General features: G+C 41.7%; 1 protein-coding gene across 1 annotated transcript in view; it reads left to right on the top strand.

The window, feature by feature from the left end:
• Window positions 1-1491: 1491 nt before the first annotated feature.
• Ndufs4 (NADH:ubiquinone oxidoreductase core subunit S4) overlaps window positions 1492-26507 on the top strand; it is a 100300-nt gene continuing 75284 nt past the window's right edge. Inside the window, exon 1 of the mRNA NM_010887.2 lies at window positions 1492-1627. Within this exon, the coding sequence (NP_035017.2) occupies window positions 1530-1627 (98 nt within the window). The 5' untranslated portion in view covers window positions 1492-1529. The remainder of the gene's footprint in view (window positions 1628-26507) is intronic.

Below are 26507 nucleotides of genomic sequence, written 5' to 3'. Positions count from 1 at the left end.
CTGAGCTGAAGCAGATTGGGCAAATGCAAACATCCCTGCAGAGGGGGACTGTGGTTTGGATCAGAGTCCTACTAGGAGAGGCAGGGAACATAATCAAATTCTAAATACATTTCAAAGATGGAGGCAAAAAGAGCAACCAAGGACCACCCTAAGAGGCTCCGCTAGACAGCTCAGTGGTAAAGTACTTGCCACCAAACCTATGACATTAGTTAGAATGAGAAAACTGACTGTTGAAAGCTGTTCTCTGACCTCCACATGTGCCGTGGCACCCATTTGTATGCATACATACATAAATAAGTACATTAAGAAAGAATCATGACAGGTATTGTGAATACCCAGGCCAACGCTATATCAATATGAAAACTAATGTTCTCCCATCAGTGTTGGGGTATCGTTTGAGAAACAACGTTGAAGACATTAGTGGATGAAAAGGTCTGTGAATACTCTGGAGGCTGAAGAAGGAGGGTGGTAAGTTGAAGTCTAGCCTGGATAACATCGAGAGATACTGTCTCTTACAAGAAACAAAGAAGCTAGGAATGTAGATCAGTGATGAACTGCACACCTGTCCCTGGATTTGACATCGCAGACTTGGAAACAAAAAGAAAAGAAAAGAAAAGGTTTGTTGAAGCACTGAGGAGCCAGGTGCGATTAGATAGGACACTTAAACCTGGTTATCGTTTATAATCTTTGCTTTTTGTTACTTTTAATGGCCATTGGAATGGAATGGGTGACAAATGGAAGGGATGATGGAGATAGGAAGAATAATCAAGATGGCTCCGCCCCTTTTCCGGGTGGGGCGCGGGGGGGGGGGCGAGGTGTTTGCTTGGTAGTTCCAGTGACAACCTTCCATACTCTACCCTCAACCTCAAATCAAAGGCTTATAAGAGCAGATCACCAAGCCTTTGGTACCTGTATGCTAGGTAGGCAAGCACTCTACCAACTGAGCTACATCCCCAGCCCCCACTAGATTTCATGTAAATCCATATGGTCTTTCTTTCTTTCTTCCTTTTTTTTTTTTTGCGAGGCTAGCTTTTTAGTGTGGAAAATATGATTATTATAACTACAGACCATCAAACTGAGTGCAGCCTGTTCTGAAGGCTTGCAAACGGAATCTGGCAACACTTTGGGAAAGTACTACTTTAGTTTCTCAAAGACTCAAGAAGCCCTCCGGCTCTTCCAGTGGGCCCAGCCTCAGATATTCCGAGTTCTTTGAAAAATTATGAGTTACAGGTGTTTACATTTTTCGAAGCGTTTTCTTTTGGGCTTCTCAGCCTCAATGTAAATGACCAACCTTACTAACAAGGATTACTTTCTATAGAGGCATCATTTGCATTCACTGAGTCCTTTCATCCATTTCCCTCTTTAGTTCTTTCAGCTAGAACTTTAATTTCTTTTCTAGGTCCTCAATCGCAAAAGGAAAACAAACAGAACATGCCTCTGTTTCACTGCGGCCGCATTGCTTTGAGAACGGAGGAAGTGAGTCCCTAGCGGGGATCCGTACTCGCATCCTGGCGTTTGCCTACAGGAAGATGGCGGCGGTCTCAATGTCAGTGTCGCTGAGACAGGCGATGTTGGGGCGAAGGGCAATGGCTACAGCTGCCGTTTCCGTCTGTAGAGTTCCATCCAGGTAACATAACTGTCAGCCTTGTCGAGCTATTCATTCAGGGTTCCCAGGTCGCTCCACTTTGGGGGAGGCTGGGCCGGCTGGGCCCCGGAGGCGGCCTTGGGAACGCGTCCTCCCTTGACCCTTCCTCGGGATGCGGGGACCGACGCTGGTTTCCGGCGAGGCGCCTGCGGGGCCTGGGGTTCTGCAGCTGCGGACGGGCGAGGGTCTGTGCGGAGGAGCTGTGAACTGGATCGTGGCTCCTGAGAAGGGGAGGAGTCTGGGCGACCTCTCTCCCAATGTCCTACATCCCTTCCGCTTGTCACCTGCTTGCCCCATTCCAGCCTGAAAGGGTAAATCCCTGCTATCCTTTCCCTGGCTTTAGTTAATATCGGCTGGGCTTCCAAACAGAAAGGTTGTTGTATTCATCATTGTGCATAAGAGGAAAACTTCTCAGGACTTCAGAGTTTATAGCAATATCCATCGGAAGGTTACAGCGTACCTGTTTTTTGTCTTTCTAACCAGTGCGTTCCAGTCTTAAGTTCCACCACGGAGCTACGCTCTCAGGCAGCAAGGTGGCTTTTATTTTGATTTGTTTACTTCGTTTGTTTGTTTGAGACAGATCACACTATGTAGCCCTAGATGCCGGAAGGTTTCTTGTGGTGACTGCCCCCTCCCTTCCCCCCCGCCCCCCTCCGCAGCATTGCTCTATTTTACGTAGTCTCTGTTTTCCTGGGTGTATAAGATACTGGGTTTTATCACTTGTTTCGAAGTTTGCTCCTGTGAAGAGTGGCCTTGTATTGACAGCTGCATGCTGTGGAGACTACATTCAATGTTCACAGTGAGGATGGGTCTGTAAGGGGTGGGAAGAATGTGGTACAAAAAAAAAAAAAAAAAAAAAAAAAAAGGAAAAGTCTGGCACACTGGTACAAGCCTTTAATGCCAGCCAGCTCTGGGGAGGCAGAACCAGAGGCGGCTGGATCTCTGTGAGTTCCAGGACAGCCAGAGCTACTTAGAGAGACCCTGTCTCAAACAAGACCAAACCATTAAATACCTTTAAGAAAGAAAAAGGGAACTAGTATCTATCAAAATGCTTGTTAAATTAGTGTTAAGCTCAATACAGAGGGAATACAGAGTTAAAGTGAGCTGGTTGGAACTTTTGGAGACAAATTTTGATGCAGTTTTAAGTAGTGGTTGTTTTGTGGGAAAGAAAAGGTTGCCCTTAGTAAAGTCAGGAGATTTGTAAAAGGCCTCAGGGACTGGGGATAGAGTTGAGTTGGTACAGAGAGTGCCTAGAGTTCATGATGTACTGGCTTCAGTCTCCAGCACCTAATAAAACGTTCCTCGGGCACATAAACTCTAATCCCAGCACTCCAGAGTTGCAGAAAGGGTGGGGCGGGGGCTTTTCTGCAGACAGTAGTAGAGCACTATATCTATCTATCTATCTATCTATCTATCTATCTATCTGTAAATAGATATATATATGCGTGTGTGTGTATATATATATATATATATATATATATATATATAGAGAGAGAGAGAGAGAGCGCAGTCACTGGAAAATAAATACTGTAATACTGGTGGAAAGTAAAAGATAAATTTGTAATAAAGTGTTTTACACATGAGGAACTTGGGAAAAACCAAATTGTTCTCTAAGATAAAATACTCCAGTGATTACTTTATGCTGACCTAGTTTAGACCTTTCCCACTTACACATTATGGAGATTAATTTACATAATGTAATACTAATGTGCTCATTATAGAACTTGAACTGAAAACAAATTTAAGGGACCATTAGTGTATTTCTCAACAGTTATGTTAGTTGAAGTTAAGATAATACTTGATTTTACAAATGGGTAGCTATTACTACACATCTAAATGTAACAGGTTTTCCTTGTAAATATGTTATTAGAGATTTGAAAATAGCATATATATAAGTTATATAAGATCGTGCTTCTTTCGTAGTTAAAAACATTAAAACCCAGAGGAAATAATTTTGACTGTACACTACCGATTTTTTTTTTTTTTTTTTTTTACTTTTGTATGTGCATCTTACTGGAGACAATTATGCTTCCCCTCATGTTTATATGGAAACTTTTTTTTTTTTCTTTTTTGAAACAGGGTTTCTCTGTATAGCCCTGGCTATCCTGGAACTCACTCTGTAGACCAGGCTGGCCTCAAACTCAGAAATCCGCCTGCCTCTGCCTCCCAAGTGCTGGGATTAAAGGCGTGTGCCACCACCGCCCGGCTTATATGGGAACTTCTTACTGTATATGCTTAAGTTAATGATTTGTAAAGACTGAATAGAAAGAAATCCAACCCATGGGGCAATTTAAATGTCAATTGCTTTTAAAAAAACTTTTTGTGATCCTTAAAGAAATGAAGGTGAGCCAGACCTGTGAGGCAGGTGGTGAGGGAGCAAGAGGTGAGAGGTAGAGGAATGGGAGCCAGTGTCAGTGGTCGAAGGAAGCTCTTACCTATGACACTGACGCTTGGATTCAATTATAATGACAATGTAAAGAAAAAAAAAACCAGCATGTAAGAAAGAAAAAGTAAAACCACGGATATGTGTCCTGACAGTCATCCGTTCGTGCCCTTACCCTCCCTAGCCATCCTAAGGAGTTTTCTGGCAAAACTTGTACCTATTTAAGATTCGAGTCTATCAACAGATAAGTTGGTTTCTCTTTCAAAATAGTTGACATGTGGGACTTAAGATTCTTGTCCTGTTTGTTTCCCCATCATTTTTAACACGATCATGCATGAGTGTATTACCTTTCCTCATAGGACTTCCCAGATTTAGACTGATCTTGTGTTTGCCTGCAGCATGGCTCTTAGGATAGCAGAGCCCCAAAGGCTGTTAGCCTTTCTCTGTGATGAAGTGTAGGTGTATGAGACTTGAGTGAAGTCTCTTTTCTGCTCCCAACCTCTGGCTGTATTTTGTGGTTTCCTTTCCCACTGTGCAGTTGAGCCTGTAGAGACTTCCAGTGAGGAAGTGGCTCGAGGACACTTGTTGACATCAGTTCTGTGTTTACTATACCTTCATGGCAAGGGAAAGTCTAAATTGGTAAACATTCTACATCACTAGGTTGGTTTCTATCTACTTTACTAAATATTTACTTATTTTGTATGTGTATGTTTGTATAATCATTTGGGAAAGTAGATCTTAAGAGTCATATTAGTGAGAGCCAGGTAGCTACTAGCCTACAGAAATGTGAATTTAAAAGAATTATTTGGCCAGGTAGTGGTGGAGGCCTTGAAGATATGGGCACAGGGGAAAAATTCCTGAATAGAACAGCAATGGCTTGTGCTGTAAGATCGAGAATTGACAAATGGGACCTCATGAAACTCCAAAGCTTCTGCAAGGCAAAAGACACCGTCAATAAGACAAAAAGACCAGCAACAGATTAGGAAAGGATCTTTACCTATCCTAAATCAGATAGGGGACTAATATCCAACATATATAAAGAACTCAAGAAGGTGGACTTCAGAAAATCAAATAACCCCATTAAAAAATGGGGCTCAGAACTGAACAAAGAATTCTCACCTGAGGAATACCGAATGGCAGAGAAGCACCTGAAAAAATGTTCAACATCCTTAATCATCAGGGAAATGCAAATCAAAACAACCCTGAGATTCCACCTCACACCAGTCAGAATGGCTAAGATCAAAAATTCAGGTGACAGCAGATGCTGGCGAGGATGTGGAGAAAGAGGAACACTCCTTCATTGTTGGTGGGATTGCAGGCTTGTACAACCACTCTGGAAATCAGTCTGGCGGTTCCTCAGAAAATTGGACATAGTACTACCGGAGGATCCAGCAATACCTCTCCTGGGCATATATCCAGATGTCCCAACTGGTAAGAAGGACACATGCTCCACTATGTTCATAGCAGCCTTATTTATAATAGCCAGAAGCTGGAAAGAACCCAGATGCCCCTCAACAGAGGAATGGATACAGAAAATGTGGTACATTTACACAACGGAGTACTACTCAGCTATTAAAAAGAATGAATTTATGAAATTCCTAGCCAAATGGATGGACCTGGAGGGCATCATCCTGAGTGAGGTAACACATTCACAAAGGAACTCACACAATATGTACTCACTGATAAGTGGATATTAGCCCAAAACCTAGGATACCCAAGATATAAGATACAATTTGCTAAACACATGAAACTCAAGAAGAATGAAGACTGAAGTGTGGACACTATGCCCCTCCTTAGAATTGGGAACAAAACACCCATGGAAGGAGTTACAGAGACAAAGTTTGGAGCTGAGATGAAAGGATGGACCATGTAGAGACTGCCATATCCAGGGATCCACCCCATAATCAGCTTCCAAACGCTGACATCATTGCATACACTAGCAAGATTTTATCGAAAGGACCCAGATGTAGCTATCTCTTGTGAGATATGCTGGGGCCTAGCAAACACAGAAGTGGATGCTCACAGTCAGCTATTGGATTGATCACAGGGCTCCCAATGGAGGAGCTAGAGAAAGTACCCAAGGAGCTAAAGGGATCTGCAACCCTATAGGTGGAACAACATTATGAACTAACCAATACCCCGGAGCTCTTGACTCTAGCTGCAGATGTATCAAAAGATGGCCTAGTCGGCCATCACTGGAAAGAGAGGCCCATTGGACACGCAAACTGTTTATGCCCCAGTACAGGGGAACGCCAGGGCCAAAAAAAAATGGGAATGAGTGGGTAGGGAAGTGGGGGGGAGGGTATGGGGGACTTTTGGGATAGCATTGGAAATGTAATTGAGGAAAATATGTAAAAAAAAAAAAAGCTAAATTTCCAATGCCTTCTGTTTTCTTCGTTTAGCAAGGTATATTCTTTATTTAAAACTATTAGCTGGTTCTTATGTTTTCTTGTGTCCCTGACCTCTCTGGTTCCTACAGTTTTCCCCCTTCTCTCTCTCTCTGCCAAGGATCCCGGAGCTCAGCCTAAAACCAAGTTTTTTTTTATAAACTTCCCTTCCCGTTGGGAAACAGCGGTTATGCTGTGCTTTTAAAAAGTAGTGAGTATGCCAGCCAATCTTTCTGAGCTCTGGAGTTTGTTTTTGAAGGGTTTTTTGTTTTGTTTTGTGTTTTTTTTTTTTAAATTCTTCATTGGTTAACCTGCATCAAGCACAGTTTTATTAGCATTTGAGTGAACAACAACATGACAGGCAAGCTATGAATCCTGACAGCTCTTTGGAGTGGGAACATAGAAGAAAGAAAGCAATGTGTTTGTAAGTATCCACATGCATGAAGAAGGGAGGGTAGCTTCAGAGAAAGTGGGAAGTCCTAGGGCGTCAGGGAAAAGATGCCCAGGCTTTGGCCAGTATCTGAAAGAAAAAGAGAGGGAAAAGCAGCAGGCATGGTGTCAGCGGCTTGCACGGGCCATCTGATGGACTGAGCTCTGTAAGAAGGTACTTCAGGGCAGTGCTTCTGGGGAGGGTAAATCTGTCGTCTCTTTAGGGAGTAATTATTCCTCCCACTCCTTAGCATGGGTCTACGTGAACCAGCTTTCCTGAGAGGTGAACCTTATTAACTTAAAAAAACATTTATTTTGCTTTCTGTGTGTGTGTGTGTGTGTGTGTGTGTGTGTGTGTGTGTGTGTGTGCTGTCTGCGTTGTCTGCATGTATGTCTGTGTACCACATGCTCACCTGGTACCTGAGCAGGTCAGAAGAGTGCCTTGGACCTCTGGATCTGGTGTTGTAGGTGGCTGTGAGCTACCATGTAGGTGCTGAGACTTGAACCCAGATGTTCTAGAAGAAGCAATTGATGCTTTTAACCTCTGGGCCTCTGGTTTTAACTCTTTAATTAAGGAGGAGACAATAGTATGTAAAACTTTAATCTTGAAGCAGATGAGAATGTCAAGTCTTCTCTGGAAGACCAGAGGTCCAGTCCCATATTCTGATAAAGGGAAAACAATAACTTTGTCTTAATAGCCTTAACCGAGCTCTGATATCCATCCTCAGTGGCCTCCAGAACTACTCTAACAGAACTACTCACTCAATCAACAGTTAAGACCCTAGAATCTATTAAATGATGGCTGATATTGGGAATGAATATAAAACCCAATTTCAAATTTTCAGTTTCAAATTTGTTTACTAGAAAGGATTCCTATCAGGACTGAAGTTTCCATCACATCCTTATGTAGCCTCTAGGCTGGAGGGCTCATTTAGAGAAATACAAACTGACTTTCTGGGCCTGAACACTAAGGTGCTGATTCTGAACGAGAAAGAGTTGCTTACTTTAGAGTTCTTGCCTTGCATCTGCCCAACCAGTTCTAACCTGCCTTCATCATTTTTACTTTTTTAAAAAAATATGGTTTGAATACCAAATAACAACCTATTAGAATTTTGTGTAAAATTCTGACCTTTAATGAAGCCGTGATGATGGCTAAAATTGAGTTATTAAAACCTTGGGCCAATGGTCACATTGCTTACTGTGACCTGAGTTCTGTACCCAGCACCCACAAGGAGAGAACCTGTTTCTGCAAGTTGGCCTCTGACCTCCCCACACAAGCACAGAGACACACACACACAAATGAATACATATAAAAAAGAATAAAACCTTGTACTCTTTTAAGGATAAAAGACTATTGTTGTTAATACCTGAATTCTTACAGCTTTTCTTTTTTAGCTTCCTAGTCTGAAGAGCCTAAAAGAATCAGTTGTGACTGAATTACAGGAACCACACTTTCCTTTCCTTTCCTCTTCCTCTTCCTCCTCCTCCTCCTCCTCCTCCTCCTCCTCTTCCTCCTCTTCCTCCTCTTCCTCCTCCTCCTCCTCCTCCTCCTCCTCCTCTTCTTCTTCTTCTTCTTCTTCTTCTTCTTTCAGCTGTTTTCATCTAAATATTTGAATATTTTTGTAAACTATTCTGTGTTTTATAAACTATTCTGTTAGGACAAAGGGGCACTTCAGAATTCCTGTTTCAAGTTCTTTCTGTCTGTTAAGTATCTTGCTAGGTAAATTCAGCCTTAAGTTATTTGGAATTACTTGATCAAATGGAATCTTCTTTCTTGCATTCACAAGACTTACTTAAAACAAAATAAAAACAGGACTACCCTGCAATTTAGTGTTTGTTTTTTAAATGTCAACTGTTCTTTAGGGTCACCTGTTAACGGCATCTGAGGCATTCAGGTACCTTGGTCACAATTTTGACTTAAGCTTATCTCTGGAGATTCTGATAGGAAGCTAGGACTGAAAACTCTCGACTTTCTTTTTCCCCTCTAAGTAGTTTTATACGTTTTATCTTCAACGACATCACATATATGGCTTTCTTTGGGACAGGGATAAAGGAAATTTCCACAAACAAAAAAACTTCAATTATTTACATTATTCATTTATGTACTAATGACAGGTGGAGTGGGATGGGTGGGTTAGAGGTAGAGAAGGCATGTTGGTAATTTTGGAGAAAGCCGGCCATGCAACTCTTCTCTAGAGACTCTTGTTCTTCCTTTTGGAAGGGCTCAGGTTTAATATAGCACAGTTGTTGAACTCTGCCCTCCTGAATTTTAAGAAGAAAGGGTCTTATCCTTTCTAATGGAAATGTGCTTTTTAGGGAGGTGATCTTTGGCTGGACATAATGCTTAAGAAAGTTCCTTGCTTCTCTAGAGTTCTTGGTTTCACTGCTCTCCTAGAATTGTTTCAGTCCAGGGAGCGTCCTCCCCAGTACAGGTCGGATTGCTTCTGAAGTATGCTTTGCTGGGTCCTTAACAAAGCCAGGTGAAGAGTTATTTCTTTGTGTTTTCTAGGGCTCAAAAATATGTTCTTTGCTTTATTTGGCCACTTCATACACAAGTAAAAGGTCCTTTCTTGACAAAAAGTTCTGTTCTAGATGACTGTTCAACAAGCCATATGCTTCTCCTAAAACTGTCACTCTGTCTTGATGAACTTTAAAGTAAATGCAGATGTTTTTGAGTCTTTTGAGGACCACCACTATGAATGGAAAGAGCACTTCTTTTCAGGGGAATTCTTCATTGTACTTAAAGATATCTAGATGAAATTTATACCTTTTGCTTTATTAGTTTGAAATTAATTTTAATATCCGTATTACACATAAGTTTTTGAGAAATAAAATATAGCCCATAATACCACATTGACTAAGAGCTTGTGTTTATAGAACCTTTTAAAAATATGAAACTTAAAATACTTTGTAATAATTACTTTTGGGTAGTGAGAAAAGAGTTAGTTTTTAATCAAAAGAGTGGCTTCTGCCTTGATAGGTTAACTCTAAAAGTATAGTTCATAGAGTCATACTTGAGTCATAACTTGAATTGGAAGAAAATTATTGTAGCTTGTCAGCCCTGTATTTAATTTAAGAATCTCTGCTGAAGATCTTAGTTTCTGGTAACTCTAGAAACAGTTTTTTTCACTGTGACAAAGTGCCCTCTAGAAATGCCAAGGGGGACAAGCATATTGTGGTGAGTGGTTTCAGTTCATGGTGTGCTTCCTCCATGTCCAAGGGCCTCTGTTGAGTATCCCTGGAGCAGAAGGGTGTGGCCCAGCAGGGTTGCTCACCTCATGGCTGGCTGGAAGGGCCCTAGCTAGATCCAGTCCCGGAGGGCATCTGCCTCTTCCAGCTACACCCTACCTCCCACGTTACCAGCACTTTCCAAAATAGCGCCATTAGCTGGAAAGCAAAGCCTGAAGACATGAAGGGTGTGGGAGGCATTTTATATTCAACCATAACACACACACTGTTCCTTTACACTCATTGATAAGTGTTGTTTCTCTCTGCTCTGTAGAGTAAGTCTTTCCCTGTGTACTTGCCATCCTTTCCTGTAACTAGGCTTAGCATCTTCAACTTGTTTATTCTATTAAAATGGCCAGATTTCTTGATGAGTTCCTGCCTCTCTGTACTTCTCAGGATGTTTGTTGTAATGGTTAACGTTCTTTATCAGCTTGGTTGGAGTAAGAGTGCCTGGGTGATTAGTGAGGCACTCATTTGAGTGGGTCTGTGATAGTGATGCCATTGATGATGAGAACGGAAGGGCTCTGGCTCTCGGATGGACCCTTAGATGGATTTATATTCCTCATGCATGTTAGGAGACACAGAAGGAGGTGTGCTCTTGAGGAGAGTAAGTCACTTGGGATATGACCTTGGATCTGTGTCTTACTTGGTGCCTCCCTCATGGCCTCCCTCTCTGTTTCCTGGAGTGCCAAGAATGAACAGTTGTCCTGCTACAGATTTTGCCCAACCTCATGGGGCCACATGACTGGATTAATAACTCTGAAGCCATGGATCAAAACAAAAAAAAATTCCTCCTTTTAACCATTCTCAGGCAATTAGTCACAGCCATGCAGAAGTAACGACTTAGATGTTCTGTTTTGCCACTGCCTGTGTTTCAACTGTGTATTATAGTTTTGCTTAAGTGTGATTATCAGAGGTTATGGTTCAGTGAGCTAATCTACCCTCTCCCTCCCTCCCTCTCTCTCCCTCTCTCTCCCTCCCCCTCTCTCTCCCTCCCTCTCCCTCTCTCTCCCTCCCTCCCTCCCTCTCTCTCTCTCTCCCTCCCCCTCTCTCTCCCTCCCTCTCCCTCTCTCTCCCTCCCTCCCTCTCTCTCCCTCTCTCTCCCTCCCCCTCTCTCTCCCTCCCTCTCCCTCTCTCTCCTTCCCTCCCTCCCTCTCTCTCTCTCCCTCTCTCTCCCTTTCTTAGAAAGCAGCTTTCTTTAGTAGTGCACTGCAGAGGGTAGCAGGCTGGCCTATGTAAGAGTGCAGTCTCATTTTGTTTTATTTCTCTTAAGAGTTACTTTTATTTCATGAGTATGAAGTGTTTTAGCTGTGTGTATATATGTGCACCACATTTGTGCCTGGTGCCCATGGAGGTCAGAAGAGGAACTTGGGTCCCCTAGACTGTTGTCAGCGGCCCTGTGGGTACTGGGAGCAGAACCTGAGTCCTCTTCAAGAGAAACACATGCTCTTTAGTACTGAGCTGACTCTTCGACCCCTCTTTTCATGTTTTAACAGTACATTCTATAAAGTAAAGGCTCTTACTAGTTTATTAGGCATGCCCCCAGGCCGGCTAGTCTAATGTCAACTTGACACACAAACTAGAGTTATCTGAATGGACAGAACCTTAATTGAGAAAATGCCTCCATAAGATCCAGCTGTAGTGCATTTTTTAAAAATTAGTTATTGATGGCGGAGGGCTCAGCCAATTGTGGCTTGGGCCATCCCAGGGCTGCTGGTCCTGGGTTCTATAAGAAAGCAGGCTGTGCAAGCCATGGGGAGTAAGATGGAAAGCAGCAGCACTGCCGCCTACCCCCACCCCCACCCCCACCCCCACCCCCACCCCCACCCCCACCCCCGTGGCTTCTACATCAGCTCCCGCCTTCAGGTTTCTGCCCTGTTTGAGTTCCTGTCCTGACTTCCTTCAGTGATGAACAATGATGTGATGTGGAAGTATAACCTTGCTATTTGGTCATGGTGTTTTGTCACAGCACTAGAAAGCCCGAGAGCTCCTTTCTTACTCACAGGTCCCTTTTCTCTATCTTTAGTTTGGAGATTTTGTGTCTCACTGTGAGAGGGAGAGGATCAGGGCCTCTGCGTGCTAGAAGCTCCTCCTGAGCTGCCCACCCCGCACGCACGAGTTCCCTTCCTTTGACCCCTCCCTCGGGTTGGATTTGTGTCAGGAGGATGCTGAAAGGAAGAGCGCTGGGGATTCTCTGGCCTCCTCCTTTAGTTTTGAATTACTGTAATTTTATTTCACAAATTTGTATATGCTGTGTTTTATTTTGTTTAAAACACCTTTTATTCTTTTCTGAGCATTTCATACCTGGATACTCTACTTACATCATTTCTATCTTTCTCTAAATATTTCCCCGGGGACTTGCTCTTTTGATCTGTGGATTATTTACAGTGTTTTGTTGGGCTGAGGATGACGGTTCTTGGAGGAATATCTGCCAGGTGTGTGAGTCCCTGACCTCTGCCACCAGTACTGCAAAGCAAATGAGGAAAGTAGAAATGCTCTCTTGATTACTAAATATTATTTTACTATTTTCTGAAAACCCAGCTCCGTAGAACTTCCTTTTTCAGTGTCCACACTAAAACTTGTGGCCCTGCTGGTCTGGCTTGGTGGTCTGCTTCCATAGTCGCATGGGAATCAGCCAGGAGCTAAGGGCTCTAGCACAAAAAGGAGCTAAAGGAGTGGGTATTGCATGAGGCACCGCTTTAGAACCATCACTCCAGTGAACAGAGAAAAAGAACTTCAGGGTTCGCTCTGGCAAATACCCATTGTTTCCTCTCTGGTGTGGTTTTGGGATTACCTAAGGTTGGGGCCAGGAACAGAAAGAGAAAGTAAGTAGTGGGTTCTACAATCTCTGAGCATTCCTTTTCTTTTCTGTTACTTGGAGCAGGTTACTACAGAGTGCTTGTTTCTTTTGTCAGCTTTGTGATGCTTAGGCTTGGAGCGTGGAGGTGGGGTGGGTAAGGTAGATTCAGGGCTGCAGCTTTGCCTCTTCTGATCCTGTCCAGATTCTCCTCCTTCTCTCTCTCCCTCTCCCTCCTCCTCCTCTCTTTCCTCTTCTTCCTCCTCCTCCTCCTCTCTTTCCTCTTCTTCCTCCTCCTCCTCCTCTCTTCCCTCCTCCTCCTCCTCCTCCCCTCCCCACATTCAATGGGAGAGACAAGTTGAGTGTGTTTACTAGAAGTTGCCTTGGATCCGCTGTCCTTGGCTGAATTATCTTAAAAGCTAATTATAATATTTCTTTCATTTTAGCATACCCGAATGGACTTAAATGATCTAAATTACCTTAAAAAGTCTTCATATCTTCAACTTTTTACGCAGTTGTTTCTCAACTCTAATGGGCAGATAGGAGGACTTCACATGCTAGAGTCTGGGAAATGTAATTCAGAGTGTATGCTCAGATCTTCCCTAGAGCTGGAGTTACAGGCAGCTGTGAGCCACCTGACCCAGGTGCACTACCACTGCGCCATTTCACTAGCCAATCTCTCTCTCCTCTCTCTCCTCTCTCTTTTCTCTCTTCTCTCTCCTCTCTCTTCTCTCTCTTCTCTCTCTCAGACGTACTGCCTATGCTGGTTTGAATTCCTAATCTTTCTGCCTCTACCCACCCAGTGCCGGGATTAGAGGTGTGTCCCACCATGTCCAGCTATGTTTTGTAGGTTTTTAAAAGACAATTATTACTATTTTGTTCTTGTATAAATGCTGGCATGCACGGCCACAGGATGCATGCAGTGATCAGAGGACAGTTTTCAGGAGTTGATTCTCTTCTGTTTCCACCTTGTTGAGGCATGAAGAACAGATTTCTGCTGTCGTACTTCATATTCTAGGCTAGCTATCCCTCAAGCTTTTGGGAGATTCTCCTGTCTTCCTTCTCATGTTGCCACAAAAGTGCTGGGCTTACAGATGCCTGTCTCTCCTCCTGTGGTTTTAGTTTTTGTTTGTGTTTGTTTTGAGAGAGTGTGTCACTGTATTGCCCTGGCTAGTGTGGAGTCACTGAGATCTGCCTGCCTCTTCCTCTCATGTGCTAGAATTAGAGGCCTACACCACCATACCAGACTTCCAAATGTGTGATGTTGTTTTGTTTTGTTTTGTTTGTATTGTTTGTTTAAAGACAAGCTTTGACAGGTTTTTATTAAAGAAAAGCTTGCACGGTTTGCTTTTCACCAGACTGCTCTGGTACTGGTACCACAGTCACCTGCGTCCGTGAGAACCAGTCTGTAATATCCTTGCTACTAGACGGATGGACACCAGTTTTGGCCAACATGTTACAGCGTTCTGTTTGGATTTTCTTCAAACTGGAAAGGGTGGTTCGATTCACTTTGCCCTGTCTGATCATCTCTGAAGTCCGCTTGTATACCAACCAGCACAGCACGGAGTTTTTACTTCTCGTAGCAACTTGATTGACTCCAGAGAGTTTTTCATCTTCTTTGTGGCCACTATCTTCCTGCCTTAGATGCAGGACAGCCTCCACACAACAGCAGAGATAGCGAAGGAATAAGAAATAAACGCCAAATATGGTTTGTTTGGTTTTACATTGGGTTTTGGGAACTGAACTCAGGCCCTCAGGCTTGTGCAGGAAAGCAGGTTTACTGCCGAGCCATCTCTTTGGCCCCAGCTGCGTCTTAAAAATTGCTTTACATTTTACATATGTATGCACATACATATGGTAGGAAATATAATAGGAAATGAATTCTTATGGACTCACTGTTGAATTTAAGGACTAGAACTTCTGAGTTGGCTAGATGACTGAGTGGGTAAAGAAAGCACTGCTGCACAAGCCAGACAGCCTGAGGTTGGTCCTAAAACTCACATAAAGGTGGGAGGAGAGAGCCAACTGCACAGAGTTGTCCTCTGATATCCACATATGCTCTGCTCTCTCTCTCTCTCTCAAACACGCACACACTAATAAAAATAACTAAAGTACCTTTATTCTTTGTATAGTGCTAGGTTGAATAATGAACTCCTCCAGTTGGGTCCATATGCTAAGCCTTGCAACCTAGTATGTTACCATATAGGAAAAGAATTTTTACATATGTAATTGAGAATCTTGACAATGGAAATTGTTGTGGTGGTTCTAATACTATCACAGTGATTAGAGGAGTATAAAGAGACAATGTAGAGTTGGAAACAGAGGTGGAGTAATGCAGTCATATACCAACAGAAATCTACATTAGGAACAGAGTCTGCCTTAAAGCTTTAGGATGAACTAGGCCTGCTGATATATTGATATTAATTACAATGGAATTAAGACTTCTGACTTCCAGTACTATAAAGAATGAATATATATTGCTTTAGTCTACCAATTGTTTGATAATTTGTTACAGCTTGTATAGGGAGCTAATATTCTTTCTATTATCTACCATGGCTTCTTTCTTTTCCTCCCTCCCTCCCTCCTCATTCTCCTCTCTCTCTCTTACTCACTCACTAGGTATAGGTGCAGTTGTTGAAGCCTACAACGCCTTGTGCATGGTAGACAGTGCACTTCCACTGAGCTCTATCTCCAGCTCTTTACCATGACTTAAAAAAAAATCATTATTTATTCTCTCTTAAAATGACTGATTCAATCTGGCTTCTCTTGGCTTCTGACTGAATTGTTCTGCTTGGCCTCAAACTAATTCTGGCAATCTGTTCTAGTCTTCTGGCTCCTTCTCATTCTCTGGCTCATTCTGCCCTCATAGGAATCCTGTCTCTGTCAAACTGTCCCAGTGCCTTCTCTCCCAGCCACCTTGTACTGTTCTCTTAAGTCACCTCTCTTTCTTGTCTGTTCTTGAGAATTGGGCATATCGTATTTCTGAGTCATTCTGTCAACTAATTCATCACTTTGTCCCTCAGTTAGATTTGACTTTTAAACATGTGTGCTTCCTTCAACAAACTAACTTTACTTTCATTATTTGAGTTTAAAGGCAAGTATCAAGGGCGTGTCTTTATTCCACGTAGTGGGGTTAAAGGTGTGTACCTTAATAAGGGCATGTCTGTATTCCAGCCAGAGCACACAGACCTAGAAGAAGGTCTTTGGATGTGATCCCTTGCCAAAGCACCTTTGTTGCAGGTTTAAAATTCCTCTGCATAGGACCTTCCAGAGACATCTTGATCTCACTGGAGTCGAAACAATGAGATGATGATCACAACCCTTCATCACTCCTCTGCCTTCCCTTCCTAATTACTTTCATTAGAGTCTGAATGGTTTCTGAGCTAGAAACTTGTTTCATTCCTATCTCCTTACTCTTAGGTCTTATTTATTCATCACTAAATTCTTACCTTAAAAACAATTACATATATTTAATTTGTGTATATATGTGGGTGTGAACTTGTACCAAGGTCAGAGGACAACTTGCAGCAGTCAGTTCTTTTCCATCATTTGGGAGGCAGAGATTGAATTTAGGTCATCAGGCATAATGCACATGTCCTTTACCTTTTACCTTTGGAGCCATTTCTCCAGCTCCTAGTCACTAAATTCTAATGCTTATTTGCCTCCAATTTAGCTCCCATTTTCCCCATGATTTCTAGAAACATGTCATTCAGCTTCCAACTGGTCTGCATTTGAATTTATTTGTACTTCAGGTTACATACAGGATGAAGTTCAGACCTCTCAGTGCGTTATGGAATCCTTCATATTCTCTGCTCTCATCTTTTGTTCTTCTGTCCATTCCTGGACATTCATCTCCTCCCCCTTTTTAAAAATAGGAATTAGTTATACAGTCCGGATTGGGTCAAATTTCTTAGTTGCCCAAGCTGACCTCAAATTTACAGTATTCCAGCCTTAGCCTCCCATGTGCTGTGGTAATAGGCAAATGCAACCATACCCAGTGGTATCTGCATTTTTAACACCTTCCACCTGGCCCAACCTATAGGCATGCATTCATACTATTTTGGTGATTCTAAGTTACCTACAATTCCACAGTTCTTCTTTCTTCTATAATTAAAGTTTTGTCTTTCTGCACACTTTCCTTCATCCTTGTCTGAGGCTTCTGTGCCTCTCCTGCCCCACCCCCAACCCCGTTTGCTCACAGAGCTCCTGCTGGTCCCCAGGTAGCAGCTTCGTTACTGATTTGTTCAAACTCAACATTTAGAATAAGTGCCAGTCTGTATGGATTTGGATTCCTACTGGCATGTCCCAGTGTCCAGTATAAGTTAAACATTCCTGTCTGAGAGTTTATAGTTGGGTTTTAAAAATTTTGAAATCTTTGCAAAATCTTTTAAGAAATATTTGTGTGTATATATATATATATATATATATATATACACACAAATATTTATATATGAGGTATCTTGGGGATAGGTCCTAGTCTAATATAAAATTCACTTTGTTTCTTACACACATAGCATTATAGTGTAGAACTTTCCAATCTTGATATCATGCTAGTATTCAAATAGTTTGGGAGCATTTTGAATTGCAGATGTTTGGATTAGAGAGTCCCTGTAGTCCTGCGATCACTCATTGCGATCGTCTGTTACTTGTCCATATCCCTCTAGACTTAAGATCATTGACATCTGGAACTGTTTTCCAGTTTGTTTTATAAAGAGAGGATGCTAGTGATATTTTTAAACATATATTTATTAATTTTAATCATGTGATCAAATTTTGTAAAATGGTTTGTTCAAGAATGCCAGATTTTGCTGAAGGACAGACACTTCATCTTTGAGCTGAAGAGTAAATAAATAATACCTACTAACTAGCTTTATTTTGGATGGAATTATTATTGATAATGTTGCTCACAAAGATAATGTAGTGTGTTCTAAAAGCATTTCTTACCTTTCAGCACATTGGCTGTGGTCTGTTTGGTGCAAATATATTTACGATGCAAACACAATCTCCGTGGTCTGTGTTGCACACACTGAGATGTTCTAAATCCAAAGCTCCTAAGGCAAGGGAAACAAGCAACAGTGGGATACTTAGAGTTGCGGATACAGGCATAGGTTTATGTAGCTTTGAATGTAGCAGGGATGCTCTGCAAAATGTAACGGTAGCTTTAGCAGTTTCATGAAACAACCATCTAGTGGTTTTTAGTGTCTTGAGCTTGGAAGACTCAGCATTGTGCTGCCCTTAAGACCAAAATGTAACTTTGTAAAATGTGACATCTTGATTCACTTGAAAATAGTAAACTCTCAAAATATCGCACTGAACTTCAGTCAATGTATAGCAGATACCACACAGCTTGAGTTCTCATGTAGCATTCCCTAAGAGAGGAATTATTAACAGACAGTTGCTAATCAACCTGTAACTGTCAGGATCTGTGATTTAAAATTAGTAAAGATTTATTTCTTGTTTATACTGTGTGTCCCTTATGGGACAGGTAGTAACTTGATTTTGTATGTCCTCATTTGTGGACAAACCTTTGATTACTGTGACAGAGGAAAAAGGCAAGGCAATCATGTGTAGACGTAAAACTTGTGGTTATTGTCACTTTTCTCATACATTTCACTGATAACATAAATCACATGCCCATAGCTAACATGAAGATGGTGAGGCAGTACAAGCTCACCAGATGCTTGGGCAAAATGAAATATTGCAGAACCCTAATGGCTAGCCTTATGATAAGTATATAGGGTTATGCAAGGTTGATTAGTATTTTTTGGTAAAAGATGTTAGGTAGCTCTTTAAATAATCCTATTTTGGCTGAATTAAAGATATGCCCCTAACCCTCACCTGCTGGAGATCAAATCAGGGCTCTGTCACTCAGCCATATCCTCAGAGCTAAGGTAGACTTTGATGTTGGGTAGCTCTGTGGAGAAGCTGGCTGGTTACCTCCATTACTGCCCTAGTTCTTCTCATCACTTGAGGTGAACTCTATGTCCATAGTCTTGCAGCTGTATTGCTTGACTACTTTAGCCCAGTGACAGCTTTCAGCACACCCTTGCCATTCAGAGAGTTGTAAGAAGAAAACCTTTTTTTCCCTGTTAAAATGAAATATGATTTTAATTATAACCCTGTTTATTATGAACTTAAAGCAGTAAAATACGATGACAGTGGAAGACAAGGTTCCAGGTTGTTTGGTAGGTTCTTTTTCTAAGGATTGATTTAAAAACCATGTATCTCAATTAGGGTCTCTACTGCTATGGTATGGCATCATGACCAAAAGCAACTTTGAGAAGAAAAAGTTTATTTCAGCTTACAACTTTCAGCGGACATCTAAATCATGGGGGGAGTTATCGCAGTCACTCAAGGCAGAACTTTGGAGGCAGGAATCGAGGAAGTAGCGTGGGGGAGTGCTGCTTCCTGTTTGTTTCTCCTGGCTGTCATCAGCCTGTTGTTTTATACACCCCAGGACCACTGTTCAGGGGTAGCACCACTCTCAGTGGGCTGCTCCGTCTGCATCAATCTTTAATCAGGAAAATGTCTCACAGGCTTGTCTGCAGGCCAAGCTTTTGGAGGTGTGTGTTTGTTTATTGAGACAGGGTCTTTCTGTAGCCCTACCTGTTCAGGAGCTTGCCTAAGCTGGCCTTGAACTTACAGAGATCCCTGCTTCCACCTCCTTCAGCAAATCCTACCAGCATGCTATGGGCTAGTACAGTTGGCCATTTTCTTAATTGACCTTTGCTTGTGTCAAATTAAGAACATCAGTGGCAACAAAACTAGACAGCACTATGAAAGGCTACCAAGTCTTAAAGTTACCAATTGTGAGCCCTAGTATTGTGAAACTTGAAACTAAAAGCAAGCCCCTGTATGACAAGGAAAATCAACACCTGCAACAAATATTTAGTTGTTTAAATGAAATATGGATAAAAAGAGTTAAAGACCTGAAGACAATGGCTATTCTGCATTTATGTGTCCAAGTGTCATCAGAGCTTGAAGACAGTGGTCTCATACTGGAAGATGTTAGAAAGATACTGGCACTCCCTTCTACTACTACTGTAAACCCTAGACAAGTATTCCAACAAAAACTGCCAGTTCTTCATTTTGTAAAAAACAAAAACCCAAAAAACTGACCTTTAAAAGATTGCCAAATAAAATCCTAAAGTAGATTGAGAAATGCTGAAGGAACTTTTAGTAAGACTTCAGGACAGAACTGGCCGGAATATGTGCCTAGATTGTGTGCTCTCAGTGAACTTCTTGAGAGGGAATTCTTAATCTCTTAGTGATTATTTCCCTATTTAGCCAGACTTAAATCTGCCTAATTTAAGTAAAACTTGGAAGACGGTTCTAGAAAATAAGGGGGGGGGGGGGTTGAGGTTATTCCTCTGCACAATAAAGAAATGTAAAGAACTTTCGAAAATAGGAATATCCTTTTCAGAACTTCATTCTGTTCAAAACCAGAAGCCTATGGGGCTGGAAGGATGGCTCAGAGGTGTTAGAGCACTCACTGCTCTTACAGAAGACTTCGGCTCAGTTGCCAGCGCCCACTTGGTGGCTAACAGCTTTCTGGCCTCTTCAGACATCAAATATACACATGGAACACATACATACATGCAAACACTTACACACATAAAATAAAAATAAATCTTTTAAAAAGTTACCCGCTTGTGTCCTCCCTGTAAAGATGCTCAAACCAAGTTATCAAATCAGCATGATAGGAAAACTTCTAGTTACGGCTGACAAAAAGAATTCTTGGAGGTTGCCAAGACATTGAGAGAGTATGGAAGGCTTTACATGAAGTCCTTCCATGCAAACACGAGGATCTGATTTCATATCCCCAGCACCCATGTAAGATCCAGCTCTTTTACCTTGTGTCTATAATCCCAGGGTGAGGGTGTGGGGACAAGCCTAGCCTAACGGATAGGTGCCAAGATCCAAGCCAGAGACAAGCCATATACAAATAGGGCTAGCACACCCACACACATACACACTCTTCCCACACAAATGAAAAGTAATGAAAAGTGTCAGAGATCTATTCACTGAAATTCCCTGCAAAACAAGATTACTTACTAGAGCGTGCAACTGCTTATGAGGAAGATCTGATTATTGAACAAGATGCTGTGTGATTATTATAACATCAAAGTCTGTTCACAGTGCTAGCTCCTGAAGGAAGTTGTAAAGTACATCCTTTGCCTAGCACTAAAGAGGCAAAGAGAATTTACAAAGATAATTATCCTAAGGTAATTTATAATAAAGTTTTAATTTTAATAAATTCCTCATAAAAGCCCAAACTTTTTAGTTGTGTGTGTGTGTGTGTGTGTGTGTGTGTGTGTGTGTGTGTGTGTGTGTGTGTGAAGTGTTCTGTAACTATCTGATAGGTTCATTTGGCTCAAAACATCTGTTAGCTCGAATATTTCTTTGTTTAGATGATTGGTTAGACTCCATTGGTGAGAGTGGGGCATTGAAGTCTCCCAAGTTTTTAGTATTTTAAGAAAAGGGGAATTTTTCCCTGTGCCCATATCTTCGAGGGTTTTCCCCACTTTCTCCTCTATTAATTTCAGTGTCTCTGCTCTTATGTGGACTTTTATTATGAAGGGGTATTGTTGGATTTTATCAACTGTTTTCTCAGCATCTAGCGAGATGGTAATGTGGTTTTTGTCTTTGAGTTTGTTTATATAGTGGATTATATTGATGGATTTCTGTATATTAAATCATCCCTGCATCTCTGGGATGAAGCCTATTTGGTCATGATGGATCATCGTTTTGATGTGTTCTTGGATTCGGTTTGCGAGGATTTTATTGAGTATTTTTGCATCGATATTCATAAGGGAAATTGATCTGAAGTTCTCTCTTTGTTGGATCTTTGTGTGGTTTATGTATCAGAGTAATTGTGGCTTCATAGAATGAATTGGGTGGAGTACCTTCTGTTTCTATTTTGTGGAATAGTTTGAGTAGAATTGGAATTAGGTCTTCTTTGAAGGTCTGATAGAACTCTGCACTAAACCCATCTGGTCCTGGGCTTTTATTGGTTGGGAGACTATTAATGACTGCTTCTATTTCTTTAGGGGAAATGGGACTGTTAAGATTGTTAATCTGATCCTGATTTAACTGTGGTACCTGCTATCTGTCTAGGAAGTTGTCCATTTCATCCAGGTTTTCCAGTTTTGTTGAGTATAGCCTTTTGTAGTAGGGTCTCATAATGTTTTGGATTTCCTCAGGATCTGTTGTTATGTCTTCTTTTTCATTTCTGATTTTGTTAATTAGGATACTGTCCCTGATCCCTAGTTAGTCTGGCTAAGGGTTTATCTATCTTGTTGATTTTCTCAAAGAACCAGATCCTGGTTTGGTTGATTCTTTGAATAGTTCTTTTTGTTTCCACTTGGTTGATTTCATCCCTAAGTTTGATTATTTCCTGATGTCTGCTCCTCTTGGGTGAATTTGCTTCCTTTTGTTCTAGAGCTTCTAGGTGTGCTGTCGATGATATGGGCACAGGGGAAAAAGTCCTAAACAGAACAGCAATGGCCTGTGCGGTAAGATCAAGAATCAACAAATGATACCTCATAAAATTGCAAAGTTTCTGTAGGGAAAAAGTTACTGTCAGTAAGACAAAAAGACCACCAACAGATTGGGAAAGAATTTTTACCAATCCTAAATCTGATAGGGGACTAATATCCAATATATACAAAGAGCTCAAGAAGCTGAACTCCAGAAATTTAAATAACCCCATTAAAATGTGATGCAGAGCTAAACAAAGAATTCTCAACTGAGGAATACCAAAGGGCTGAGAAGCACTTGAAAAAATGTTCAACATCCTTAATCATCAGGGAAATGCAAATCAAAACAACCCTGAGATTCTATCTCACACCAGTCAGAATGGCTAGGATCAAAAATTCAGGTGACAGCAGATGCTGGCTAGGATGTGGAGAAAGAGGAACACTCCTCCATTGCTGGTAGGATTGCAAGCTGGTACAACCACTCTGGAAATTAGTCTGGCGGTTCCTCAGAAAACTGGACATAGTACTATCACTAGATCCAGCAATTCCTCTCCTGGGCATATACCCAGAAGATGTTCCAACTGGTAATTAGGACACATGCTCCACTATGTTCATAGCAGCCCTATTTATAATAGCCAGAAGCAGGAAAGAACCCAGATGTCCCTCAACAGAGGCATGGATACAGAAAATGTGGTACATTTACACAATGGAGTACTACTCAGCTATTAAATATAATGAATTTATGAAATTCTTAGGCAAATGGTTATATCTGGAGGATATTATCCTGAGTGAGGTAACCCAATCACAAAACAAGTCACTTTTATGCACTCACTGATAAGTAGATATTAGCCCAGAAACCTAGAATACCCAATATACAATTTGCAAAACACAAGAAAATCAAGAAGGAAGACCAAAGAAGGAAGACCAACGCGTGGATACTTCATTCCTCCCTAGAATACGGAATAAAATATCCATGGAAGGAGTCGCAGAGACAACGTTTGGAGCAAAGACTAAAGGATGGAGCATCCAGAGACTGTCCCACCTGGGGATCCATCCCATAATCAGCCACCAAACGCAGACACAATTGCATACACCAGCAAGATTTTGCTGAAGGATCCTGATATAGCTGTCTCCTGTGAGGCTTTGCCAGTGCCTGGCAAATACAGAAGTAAATGCTCACAGTCATCTATAGGACGGAACACAGGGCCCCCATTGTAGGAGCTAGAGAAAGTACCAAAGAGCTGAATATGAACTAATCAGTACCCCCAGAGCTCGTGTCTCTAGCTGCATATGTAACAGAAGATGGCCTAGTTGGCCATCATTGGTCAGAGAGGCCCCTTGGTCTAGCAAACTTTATATACCCCAGTACAGGGGAATGTCAGGGCCAAGAATTGGAAGTGGGTGGGTAGGGGAGGGCGGGGGAGGGTATAGGGGACTTTCATGATAGCATTTGAAATGTTAATGAAGCAGGGCATGGTGGCACGTGCCTTTGATCCCAGCACTCAGGAGGCAGAGGCAGGCGGATTTCTGAGTTCTAGGCCAGCCTGGTCTACAAAGTGAGTTCCAGGACAGCCAGGGTTATACAGAGAAGCCCTGTCTCAAACAACAACAACAACAACAACAACAACAAAAACAAAACAAAAGAAATGTTAATGAAGAAAATATCCAATAAAAAATGAGGGAAAAATTTTTTTAAAAAAGGGGGAGAACTAGATAGATATCTATTTTCGGTTTAGAGGGAAAATGCTTTCAGTTCTTTGGCAAAGGACGTTTATGAATTTTACTTAGAGTCAAATACAAATATTTATCATCCTAGCTTTCAGGTATGCTTTACCAAGTTTATTTAAGTTATGATATCGACGTGTGATGTTTGCTAAATGTTCTGTCTTTGTTACCTTAAGTCTGTGTTTTTCTCCAGTGCCCCCCCCAACAAAAGTCTGTTGTGCAACTTTGCTTTTCATATTTTTGAAATGTGTTTAGAATATTTTAAAATATAAATATTTATTTTTATGTGCCAATCAAAATAAATATATAAAAATTGGTTCATTCTGCTAGTTATGACTAGAATTTTTGTTTTATACTCATGAACATCTTTTTATTTTGATGCTGAAAGTGAAGTAGGTAACTCACTATCCACTAGTGAGCACATCTGACTCGTGGGACCATTGACTTGCATAGGCCTGCTTTCTTTCTCTCTGTTGTGTTCATGACAGCATTTGTAAGTATAGTGTAAGAGTCATTGCTCTCACGTGTTTGCTTATATTAAAAGTCTATTAAGAAAGATTCAACATTAGCAACTGTTTCTATGCAAAATGTGGTGAACACTGGTACCGGCTCACGGTCTAAAAAACAGTAAGGGTGGCAATTGGTGGGGCATATGGTCACAAAAAGCATGACCATATTTTGTGTTACACAGGCACTAGAAGTTTCTAAAAAGTGTATGATTTTTTTTTCAAAAATGTATAATTTTGGAAAGTTTGCTACATGATGCAGTACAAATGAATAATTACTGTGAAGTTCAGCAGCGCAATCTGGACTTGTAGAATGTTGCAGACTGAGTGGCTGACCTATGCAGACACAGTTTTCTCCATGCATGTGGAAGGATGAGTGGTTGACCTATCCAGACACAGTATTCTCCATGCGTGTGGAAGGATGAGTGGCTGACCTATCCAGACACAGTTTTCTCCATGCGTGTGGAAGGATGAGTGGCTGACCTATGCAGACACAGTTTTCTCCATGCGTGTGGAAGGATGAGTGGCTGACCTATGCAGACACAGTATTCTCCATGCATGTGGAAGGATGAGTGGCTGACCTATGCAGACACAGTATTCTCCATGCATGTGGAAGGATGAGTGGCTGACCTATGCAGACACAGTATTCTCCATGCGTGTGGAAGGAGACTTTCTTAGGCAAAGTGACAAGTCTACAGTTTTGAAAACCTCTGGTGAACCTTTTTATCAGGATAAACTTGGGTTCACCAGTCCTCACAAGCTCTCATCTTTCCTTTCGACAGGTGTGTAGCTGTGTAGCTCAGACTGGCTTCGAATGTGCCATTCTCTTTTCTCAGCCTCCCTAGTGCTGGGGCTTAGAAGTGTACCACCGGGGTTGGTCTCTGTCATTGCGATAAAATATTCATATATAAAGTGAAGGATCTGTTTCAAGTCATTAGCATCCTGTTTGTGTACATTATTGTGACAAACAGCCACCACTGTCAATATTGTCCTCTTCTGAACTTTTCATAATCCAGTGGGAACTCTGACTCATTATCTGACAGGTCTCTTCTCAGCCTGCCAGCCTCTGGTGGTCACCGGCTTCCCGTTGGGTTTTGGGCTTCTAGAGACACACAGGTGCTTTCCTGTCTGAGTGCTTTATTTCCCTCCCAGAATAGCTTCCAGGGTCATCAGCTTCCAGAATTGAGCTATGCGCTTCCAGAATCAGCTTCCTTGGAGTAGATGTTCTGCTGTGCGTATTTCCACATTGTGTTTATGTACTTAGCTATCAATAGATACTGGACTGTTTCCATCTCTTGGCTATTTGTGAGTAATGCTGCTATAATCGTTGAGTGTGCAACTGTATCTTTGAATTCCTGCTTTCAGTGTCTTTGGTTATATACTGAGGTGAAGTTATTGAATACTGTAGTAACTTCATTTTAACATTTTGAAGGGAGGCTGCACTGTTTTCCATAGTGCTACAGTGAACAAATTTGTCCACACACTTGCTGTTTTCTGTATATCTGGTAATAACTATTGATGGGCATGAAGTAGGTTGGTTTTTGTTTTTGCTATTTTAATTTAGAGACAGAGCGTCACTACTTAGCATATTTGTCAAGGTAATTGGTACATAGACCAGGCTTGTCTCAGATGCACTGACTCTGCCCCTTGCATGCTGGGATTAAAGGGATGCACCACCAGACACAGCCTTGACCGTATATCTTACAGGTGTTTTGCTTGTTCACTTATGTTTTCTTGACTATTTTTGTATGTTTTTGTGTAGATATTTTAAGCTTGTAGCTCAGACACATAGTTGTTCCCTGTTAGCTTTGTAAGAAACTGCCACATACACCCCAAGTGGCTACCTTTCTGCAGTCCATTGATGAGTGCTCTTCCATCCACGCTGGCATTTGGTGTCACCAGTGTTTTGAAATCTAGCTGTTTTGTTT

This window comes from Mus musculus, chromosome 13, assembly GCF_000001635.26.
Source record: "Mus musculus strain C57BL/6J chromosome 13, GRCm38.p6 C57BL/6J".
NCBI lineage: Eukaryota > Metazoa > Chordata > Mammalia > Rodentia > Muridae > Mus > Mus musculus.
The sequence above is the reverse complement of the archived record's forward strand: the minus strand, read 5'-3'. Positions and strand labels throughout refer to the sequence as shown.